General features: G+C 41.0%; 1 protein-coding gene across 12 annotated transcripts in view; it reads left to right on the forward strand.

The window, feature by feature from the left end:
• Positions 1–5,091, forward strand: part of MARCHF10 (membrane associated ring-CH-type finger 10) — a 67,348-nt gene extending 62,257 nt beyond the window's left edge. For 10 of the 12 annotated variants that reach the window (XM_042844045.2, XM_042844048.2, XM_005311045.4 and 7 more), the window contains one exon: positions 4,460–4,725. In XM_042844045.2, coding sequence (XP_042699979.2) covers positions 4,460–4,597 — 138 coding nt within the window. In that variant the 3' untranslated portion in view covers positions 4,598–4,725. Of the gene's footprint in view, positions 1–4,459 lie in introns of all 12 variants that reach the window. The other 2 variants (XM_042844046.2, XM_065577494.1) reach the window with 1 other exon arrangement.
• Positions 5,092–10,939: the final 5,848 nt, after the last annotated feature.

Raw genomic sequence — 10,939 nt, forward strand, 5'->3', positions numbered from 1 at the left:
TTACTCATTGGTTGAAGACTTCATCCATTTAATAAGGCTTTTTGTTTTATCCATTGTTTTTGAGTGCTGACATTTGGCTTTTCTCCTTTGGATTGATCAGAAAATTTTAGTTGTCCATGCAGGCTTAGAAAGAAACACTAAAAGTGAGACTTTGCCACACATAAAACAAGGCAAATAGTGAGATTATTTTTACGGGACTAATCACAAGCTGTAAGAAAATATTTTGGTTTCACTTACAGAAGAATCTTAAACTCTCTGGGCTAGAATGTGGAGCTCTTACTTAAATCTAGTGAGCATTTATTCATGCAAATAGTCCCATTGAAGTCACCTGCGTAAATGCTCACCAACATGAGTAGGGGCTCCATAGTCTGGTCTGCTGAGAACATTTACTATGTTCTTTTTAGTGTTTCAGATTAAAAATCTAAGACTATGTCATGCCATTGTCTTTTAGACAGTGAGCTTTAGTGCACACTAAAGGTTCCCTAGTGTACTTTAACAAAGTTCTGTTTCAAACCGCATTCCATTAAAGCGCACTAGAAGGTCTACATCACAGGTAGTGAATAGGCGGACTGCGGGCCAAATTCGGACTGCCAGGTGCTTTAGAACAGACCGCAAAATCTTTTATTTACTTATCATCATGATTGTTATTGAGGTCTGAAAAATGTTTCTCTGAAGTCTGGACCTTGACTATACCTTGACCAAGAAATTTGGATCTTGACAAAAAATAAATTGACTACCCCGGTCTACATGGACCAGTTACAACGCAATGTATCACTGTGCTTCAGAAACAGGGTTGGCTCCAGGCACCAGCTAAAGAAGGAGGTGCTTGGGGCGGCCAATACCAAGGGGCGGCACTCCGGCTGCTATTGGGGTGGCACGTCCGGGTCTTCGGTGGCAATTGGGCAGCGGGTCCCTCAGTCCCTCTTGGAGCGAAGGACCTGCTGCCAAATTGCCGCCAAAGAGCGGAGCTGAGCGATTGCGCTGCTGCGGCTTCCCCCCCCCCCCGCTTGGGGCGGCAGAAAACCTGGAGCCGGCCCTGTTCAGAAATCACCCTGTAGAGTGCATTACCCTACCATGTAGACAAGACCTCAGTTTTCAATTTTGCTTTGCAGTTTGGTTTTAAAACCTCCTTCCTGTAAAGTTTCTAGCTTCATCCTTGGGGTTGACCTCCATGTTATATAATATCATATATCACAAAGACTTTTCTGTCCTACAGCTGTGAGTTGCAAAGAGCATTTAAACAAAGCAAGCTTTAGATTTAGAGCAGTTGTCTGGCTAATGGTTACTTTCTCATACAGGAAGAGATTAACCCATCAGTTCTGAGGGCAAATTCTTGCCAAGTTACACTACAGTATATAGGGAGTCTTATGCCTCTATCAACAGGAAGGACTTTTGTCTCTTCATCTCAGAAGTAGAGTGAAACAGAAATAAAGTGAAGAAAAAACTTTGAGGCAAATGATTTGTTAATCCTTAGAATGTTAACATTCCCCCAAGAAATGCCATTGCCATCTTGTGGCTAAAGCCATTTCTACTTTCACCTGTTTTGATTCCTTGTTTACAGTGGTATCGCTAAAGAGGAACCAGAAGGTAACAAACAAGAATAAATATTTTAAATACATGTTTTATTACTGTAGAACCACCAACAAATTTATCCATGGTTTTGCAGTGCCAGTTTATCAGTTATAATTGTGACATATGAAAACATCCTCTCTTCTCCCCAAACATGACTGTACTGTTAGTGGATAAGGGTCATTACTCTGAATCCATTTCAGACACATCAGCTACAGAGAAAAATATCAAATATTATAAACACAATATAAATGAGGATGTAAAACTAGTAACATCTGGGAAGAACATTGACAGCTTGTGATTCCACCCATAGGCAGACTCCAGGTCTTGTACCTATAGTGTATGGCACGTGTGCTCACAGCCACTCTCTTTTAGTAGGCATCAGGTTAGACGCTAGCAGACTTGATTCAATCTCTTGATGTTTTTGCCAAAGCAGCACTGTTTCAGTTTCATCGTGTCATACTATAGTGACACCTAGTTTCTAGTTAGGTTAATTACACCCAATTTCCCCTATGCATGCCCTGCAGTGAATATACCTAGAGCCTATTTTCTTGGGGCTTTGGCTTCAGCAGTCAGAAATTCCTGGTTCTAAGCAAAACCTGCATTTTGCATATGCACTTATTGCCCCTAAACGTCATTAACAACCAGTAGTTAGAATGTAATAGTCTAAACTATAGCAAAAAACCAACTACTTAGTTAGGCTGGTCCATCTATAAGTCCTTGGAATACAGTCATCTTTTAAGTAATGGGCGCCATACCATGAATCTTGAAGATTGATGGCTCAATGCTCAGTGTTTTCCAGGCCTTTCTTGCCACTAGACTGCCACGTTTTTTCCTCATCTCACATATGCTGCTAGTCCGGCAGCTCATTCCTTATGTAGAGTCAACCCAGAGGAGCATATTTGCTTAATTGTCAAACTGTGACAAATATCTCAGCTTCCCCTGCCAGCTCCACCTGAGAGATCCCCATTACAGTTTGTCTGGGTAAAGCAGCCTGTGATTAATCTTAAACCCTTTCTGTGCTGAGCACCTCCTTCCCTTGTAGAGGCACAGTTCATAGTGGGGCATGTCAAAACACAGAGAAGCTTAACCTTACATTTTTCCATGTAGTCTTATAGGTATTCTCCTGTTTTTAAAATGATTCTATATTTCACAATCCTTTGCTTTGACCATGAGACTACATTATGTCTCCAGTTGATTAAGTCATTGCAAATAGACATCAATTCTCATTTATTACTTAGCAGCTTTCTAATAGACCACTCTCTCCACTGTGCTCAACAAGTGAACCTAATCTAGATGACAGGTTTCAGAGTAGCAGCCGTGTTAGTCTGTATCCGCAAAAAGAACAGGAGTACTTGTGGCACCTTAGAGACTAACAAATTTATTAGAGCATAAGCTTTCCGAGCTATATGCATCCAAAGAAGTGGGCTGTAGACCACGAAAGCTTATGCTCTAATAAATTTGTTAGTCTCTAAGGTGCCACAAGTACTCCTGTTCTTTTTGCTAATCTAGATGGTCACTTGCTGTCCACCATTAGCACCATGTAGACATCTAAAAGGTCGGTTTTAAACCCTTGTTGTTGTATGGGTCAGTAGCTTGTGTATTCAGAACAAATACTTTTGTCTTTTGGATACCTGACTCTCAGCACCAGAGTTTTAAAGACGCAAGTACCAGTTGTAAGGCTATTGACCATTTTAGCAGGCATCTTGCTGTAGGTTTGTTTTCTTGCAGAACCACCACCCATGGAGAGGCTTTAATGTTGTCATTTGCTGGTGCAGCCCAACAGAGCACACACTACATTACTATTGATCTGGCTTAAGCTCCAAGAAAGGAAAACAATTATGCTTGTTTATACATACATAACCTGCTCAGCAGGTGTTACCTGTGTTGGAGGGAGTGGTTACTGTCTCATAAGCAGCTCAACGATGGAGCCTCTCTCTGCTGAAGCCTGAACTTCAAATGGAACCATTCAAATACCAGTAGATGGGAGCAGTTTCTATATTTATTTTTGGAATATGCTGCAGTTTTTACAAAAATTATAAACAAGGACCAAAGTATCATTTATACTAGGCTAACTCCAATGAGATTAAACCAAGGTAATAGCAGAATTTGGTTTTTTTAGCATTCCTTCCCACAATGCAACAGCCCTTTTTTCTGTTCCACTGCATGCATACCCCCTTTTCATAAATAGTGGGCTCAGAATAGTCAGCCAAACACTACTAATAGAATAGAGGGGAGTAATAGCTCAGAATCTGTGGGTTTCCAGTCACATGATCGTTAGGAAACCACACTTGCATTTGTACTTCTGAGAAGTAATAAATAAGGCCATTTAGGAAAATAATACTTTGCCCTTCTTTAACAGCGTCAACCCAATGACCTCAAAATGTGTTACAAATATTAACAAATGAGGTTTCGCAGCACTCCTGTGCGATATGCATTAGCATCCTTATTGTACAGATAAGGAAACTGAGGCACAGAGGTTAAATGACCTCCCCAAGGCACCACAGGCTTCCTGTGAAACATTTGGTAATAGTACATCCTTTTCTGTTGCCACAAGACCATGTTTTCCCACAGTAATTCAAACTGTGTAAGTCCCAAGGCAGTGTCAAGCAATGTGCCCATTTTGCACTTTGGGGGCCCAACTCTGCCCTCAGATAGGCATGCATAACTCCATTTGACTTCAGAGGGAGCTGCCTAGGCATGTCCGATAGCAAAATTGAACTCCTGGTAGTGCTGAGAAGCGGCAATGAGAGTTTGGCTAGTTATTCCTGCTTGTGCTTTGCTGTATGCGTTTAAAAGAATAATTTTTAGGTTGCTGCATTCACTGAATATTATTCCTCTCTACGAAGGGAGGAATTCTAAGAAGTCTTTTTTTCCCTCCACTTTACAGATTCAGAGTCGGGGAACAATGGATAGAAGAGTGCTTCCCAGATTGTCCAATGAATTTGGCAAAGAGGCTTTTATATTGAATACCCTTCTCCATGTGTTTTATATCCTTTTTTTTTGGTCTTGCTTTACACCAAACTAAAACAAGTGTGTACATGTCACACGATCCTTTTCACAGGCCCTATTACTGTCTTTAGAAGTGGAAACACCAATTGATAATTACTTTAAAATAACATGGAACAAAGCAGCTAGTAGTGAAAAAAAATGCCATTTCTATTGATTATATCCTAAAACTGCTCACCATAACAGAAAACAGATGACTAGCAGGCAGTATGTGTTTTTGACTGGCCTTCTGTAACCTTTACAAATCAGAAGTTACAGAAATGCATGTGGTTGCTTTATGGTGTACTCTGGACCCATACTACATTTTCATTCTGTGATTCAGAGGTTTCTCCTGATTAGAGATCGGGTTTGTACAGTAAAGTTAAATCATCATATATACAGCTCACACTGGAATCTTCTATAGCATTCTTGTAAATTTATTGATTTACTGTATGTGATGACAAACCTATTAGTGTATCGTCTCCAGCTTGAGTGGGACAGACTTTCAGTAAAATAATTTTATTCACCCCCTTAACATTAGCGTACACTAATTTTTAAAGAACAAGAAATACACAAGTTACTTTCTTTTTGTGAGGAAGAGAATAGGTGCTGGAACTAGGAGGGCTGCCACACCCCCGGCTTGAAGTGGTTTCCATTATATACAGGGTTTACAGTTTGGTTATAAGGTTCTTAGCACCCCCACTATACAAATTGTTCCAGCACCTGTGGGGAGAAGGATGAGGGAAGGAAAAAGTCACAATCCTGACTTGAACCAGAGGCAAAGACTGATGTAGTAAGACATCGAACCATTAGTTATATCCACAGACAGCAACTAGAACACTTATCCATCCATTTGGTGTATTGCTATGTTGGTAATAAATGGCATTTTGCAGCATTTCCTGAATAGTGGAATATGAGGTGGGATGGAGACTGAATGCTTCACAGAGTTAGATGCTGTGTAATCAGCCTGGAGCACTCAGGATTTCACACAACTTTGAACTGATCAATACAGATTTGCTGTAGCTTTCCTTTCAGGCAATGATCAGATCTGTAAATGACTAATTTCTCTTTGATTTACATGGAGGGGTCTCCTCCTGCCCACAGGGTGCATGTGGCCCCATAGAGCACCCCACTCCTTGGGGACCCACAGAGGCTATTCTGTTGGTCTGGGGTCCACACAAGGAGAAGGGGCAGACAATTACACTGCCTTCCCTCTACTCTGGCCCCACAGACCTTAGGCAGAAAAGAGAACATAGATGGACTTTTTGATGAAGCCTCAATAACCCTTGGGAGGTCCTGTGGACAGCATGTGATGGGGCTGAAGTCCCATGCTATGCAGCTCCATTAGAATTGCAGTGCTGGGAACTGCAGGGTGCAGTTAAGAGGGGCCAGAGTTGGAGCAGAAGCCCACTTTCTGGGGATCGCCTCAGTTTGGGGGTTGGCCCCACAGCTCATTCCATGAGGCAACCTCCAGCCCCAGACAGAACAACAGGAGAACTCCAGGAGGGAATGAATCCTCATCGAGATTTTCTCCCATAGAGACCCATCTTGTGGGTTTTACTGCAGGAGATGACCGAGGTCTGAAGAATTTTATGGCAGTCCCTAAGACACATTACCAGGATGGGAAAGCTTATGCCCATCCCCTGGATTTTGAAATTCTAAGCTCCAGGTGGGCATTTTATCTCTGACTACTGGAACATGCAACTACTGTTGCAGGCTCTGAAAATACAATAAATCAATAATTACATTAATAGACAATTTTTTTCTTTAGAAAAAATAAAAAACAGTTAAAGTAAAAAAAATCATAATAAGGGCCCATTTTTGTGGATGCTTTTGCATGTGAGTAGTCCCATTCATGTAAATTAGTCCGTTTAACTGCAGGTGAGTAAAGTTACCCAAATTTGTGAATATTAGCAGGATTGGGAACGATGGGCAAGATCCTCAGCTGGTGTAAAGCAGTTCAGCTTCTTTGGAGTCACCTACAATAATTACTAAGGTGATTAAGAAGAAAGCTAGAAGGAAAAACATTTAATCCAACTCACTCCTCCTCTCTGCTTCAAGTCTAGTTTTACAGTGGTGTAATTGAGAGCTCAGCATCTGACCAGAGGTGCTGAGCTGCAGTCCCTATACAGCTTGTCTACATTACCAAATGGACCACTGCTGACACCGGGTGCAGCTAAATCTGTGCACAGTGTGGCTTGTCGTTAGCTATACTATCATCTAAACCATGTTCGGCAGCAGTTCAGCTGCCCCTGCTGACATCCATTGTCAGCAACAGGTAACTTTCTAGTGCAGGTTTTAGAAACATCAGTTCTGGATCGTGTAGTGATAAACAAGGTGGCCTGGAGCTTGGGTAGCAACTCAAAATATATTAACCGAATATAACACCATTGTATCAATTAGCATGGTTATCAGAGCAAGAACTTAGCTACACAATGAGAACTTAATAGTTGTTTAACTAGCTATTAGTCACATAACATCATATAGCTTGTGGTTTGAGTGAAGAGTACTTAGCAGAGTTGTCATTGTCTACGAGTAAAATCACTTATTAAGCATTCACCATATCCACTGAGCATTGTGTTCCTCCATTATCCTGCTCAAGTAGTGTCTCCTGAGTCCAGACTCATGACTGGATTCTGGGAATTGGAAACAAAGATTTTGTGGTTACTTGTTTTGTACAAACCAGTTCTCTTCAGAGGAGTGGTTTTCACCTCTGGGTGAAATGAAAATTGCCACCAACAGTTGCTTTTTTATTTTGTAAACCATGTACAGTAATTGTAATCCACATGGCACTTTATAAAATACTATAGAAACCAGAGCTACCAGTAATAGGCTGGCAAAACCAGTGGGGGTTTTTAAATGTATTTATTTATTTGGCAATGTGAGTGGAATCATTTTTTGTTCATTTGAATGGCCATGAAAAGCTGTTTTCAGCTGTTTGCAAAGAATGACTACCTGGGCAAATGCACAGTAGTGTGCTCTCCCTCCCCGCACCCAGATGGATTTACCCTTTTTCTCCAGAAATGCTGTATCCACTCTGAAAATAGTCAAATATATTGTTCCATCCGATAAGTTTGTGTGTGCTCATGAACATCATTTTTTCCCTGGGAGCTGGGCACAACGCAAAGAGTGATAGCACTAGATGGGGCTGATAAAACCCCATTCCTTGATGAGCTGCTGTTGCTAGAGAGTGATTTGAATCCTCTACCTTGGGGTACTGAGTTTGCCATAACAAACGGTCAGGCAAGAGTTAAAATGTAGCCAACAGCTAAAACAGAAACTGCAGATCAAGCGGGAATGCTTTAGAAGCCCAAGGACACCGACAACTGTAAACACTTGATAAACTTCTATGGTCAACAGTCCGCCCAGTAACTCGGCTCTTCAGAGATGAGGTGAAGTGTGCCTCCTGCTGGCTAATCTTGGTGTGGCAGAGTGGTCAGCCTCAGAGATACCACCTGCATTTCTGCCTGACAGAAGTAGTTGGTAGGAAACTTAAAAAGGAATTTAAAATAATGAGGATACTGAGTATCCTTCTCTAGATCAGCTTGGGCTAGACCAGGCTTGAGTGCGAAGTGAGACTATAACAAAAATAATCTCATAGAGTTTACTAGCCATTCCCTTAAAGCAGGTTTATCTGGTTCAAGTTTTAAAAAATGACAATACTTATTCCATCTTATTTCCACCATTTCTTATGTTCCTTTTGCTACTACAAGCCGCTTCTGCCTCTGAAAGTTTTAATTTAAAAACATTTCTCATTCTGGACTTTATTGTTTAAAACCAGCATTGTAATTGCTACGGAGAGCCCTCCATAACATAAGCCATCTACCTGAAATCAGGTCAAGTCACCCTGAAAGCTTTAAAATTCCAGAGTGAGGGTGACTCAAATGTCCTCCCCCCCCCGCAATGTAGTGTTTCTCAGGAAGATTTCCATTGCTGTTTGTCATTAAACATCATGGCCCATTGTGACTTTCCTGTCAACCCATTAGCTTCTCTTTCCCCCACTCTCATGAGGAGCGCACTGGGGGGGAAAAATCAATTGCTGTTACTCTTAGCTTTTCTGCTTTCAAGCTCCCATCTCTGTCTTTTTGTTTTTTTTTAAATCCACGAGCAAAAGCAGCAGAAAGCTTCAGTAGGACACATAGCACCAAATGCTGCTCTGATATGCAGTCTCATTGAGATCAGTTGGATCGTGCTCGGTATAAACCAAGGCAAATTTTGATCCAGGCAGTCCAATGTTAATCAAAATTAATGGTCAGTGTGATAGACCTGACATTTTGATTAAAAAACTAGAAAGATATAAAATTAACATAGCACACATCAAATGGATTAAAAGCTGGCTAACTGATAGGTCTCAAAATGTAACTGTGACTAGGGAATCATCACTGAATCGGTGTGTTTCTAGTATGGCCCCACAGTGATTGGTTCTTGGCCTTGTGCAATTTAACATTTTTATTAAGGACCCGGAAGAAAACGTAAAATCATTACTGATAAAGTTTGGGAAGGACACAAAATTTGGGGGAATGGGAAATAATGAAAAGGATACGTCACTGATACAGAGCAATTTGTATTGGTTGGTAAGCTGGGCACTAGCAAATAATGTGTTTTAATATGGCTAAATGTAATTGTATGCATCTAGGAACAAAGAATGGAGGCCACACTGACACAATGGGAGACTAACCTGGGAAGCAGTGGCTCTGTGGATAATAATAGTGGATAATCAGCTGAACAGGAGTTCCCAGCGGGATGCTGTGGCCAAAAGGGCTAATGCGATCCTTGGCTGTATAAACGGGGTCTAGAGTCGGAAGAGACTTTATTTTACCTCTGTATTTGGCACTGGTGCAATTGCTGCTGGAATCCTGTGTCAAGTTCTGGTGTCCACAACTCCAGATAAATTGGAGAGGGTGCAGAGAAGAGCCACAAGAATGATTAAAGGATTAGAAAACCTGCCTTATAGAGAGATACCTAAGGAGCTCAACCTATTTAGCTTAACAAAAGAGAAGGTTACTGCGTGACTTGATTTCCGTCTGTAAATACCTGCTTGGGGAACAAATATTAAACAATGGGCTCTTCAATCTAGCAGAGAGTTATAACATGATCCAATGGCTGGAAGCTTGACAAGTTCACACTGGAAATATTGTAAAAAAAATTTAACAGTGAGAATTAACCAACCATTGGAACAACTTACCAAGGGTCATGGTGGATTCTCTATCGCTAACAATTTTAAAATCAAGTCTGGATGTTTTTCTAAAAGGTTTGTTCTAGGAATTGTTTTGGGGAAGTTCTATGACCTCTGTTATTCAGGTCAGATTAGATGACCACAATGGTTCCTTCTGGCCCTGGAATCTATGAAGCACATGCTTACATATAAGCAATATTTAAACTTGGTCCTGAAAAAGGCTTTCATGAATCAGGGCCAGAAAACCAAGTGATAAAATTGATAAATAAATATTCTAGGCTCAGCTTATCAAATTCAACCATCCTGAATTCCAGCCCCCGAATCTTCCAACACTTATTGAGGAAACCCCAGAATGCTGGCTCCAAATATGATGTACCTCATAAACTGGTAGAACTGGCTGTCAAAATATAAATATCCCCTTTGAAAAAAGTGCACCGCTCGCTGACTGAGATTAATTCGAAATGATAAAATCGATTTTGGCGCTACTCCGCTCGTCGGGGTGGAGTACAGAAATTGATTTAAAGACCCCTTTATTTCGAATTAAATGGCGTCGTTGTGTGGACGGGTGCAGGGTTAATTCGATTTAACGCTGCTAAATCCGAATTAAAGTTGTAGTGTAGACCAGGCCTTAAAGAGAACAACAACATCCGCCTCACTCTAGGGGCAGCAAAAATCAACCTGTAAGGTCCCTTGACTATCTGCAGAGCCGCCATTAACAAACACAACTCCATCAACTGGGTGATAACAGAGGGGACACACACAAGCAGAGAGGAAGGCTAAATCTGAGCTCCAGCTCCTCGGGACCATTAGGGACCCAAGGAAAAAAACTACCCTTGTATTTGACAAAAGAAAAAAAAAAGAAAAAAATTGGTGGGGAAAGGAATTTTATTTCCAAGTTTCTAGAAGGCTCTTACAAAACATGGAGAGTTAAAGAAAAACATATAGGGTCCTTTCAAGCATTTCTTCACATTATTCTAACGGTGATAGGAAATACCATTTAACTGTATATGAATTTTTCCGGTAATCCCAATCACTGTCAACTGATGACAGGAATCTTTCCATGCAGAATTTCCCCTAGATTGTGCAGTTCTGAGTTTATTATTTCACCTTGAAAGAAAAAGAATTGATCAGAAACATAACCAGCCCCCCCCCCATTTTTTTAAAAAAGTGCTGTAATCCCCTGCTATTTCAGTACAGGGACCCCTC

Source organism: Chrysemys picta, chromosome 24 (genome assembly GCF_011386835.1).
Source record: "Chrysemys picta bellii isolate R12L10 chromosome 24, ASM1138683v2, whole genome shotgun sequence".
Lineage (NCBI taxonomy): Eukaryota > Metazoa > Chordata > Testudines > Emydidae > Chrysemys > Chrysemys picta.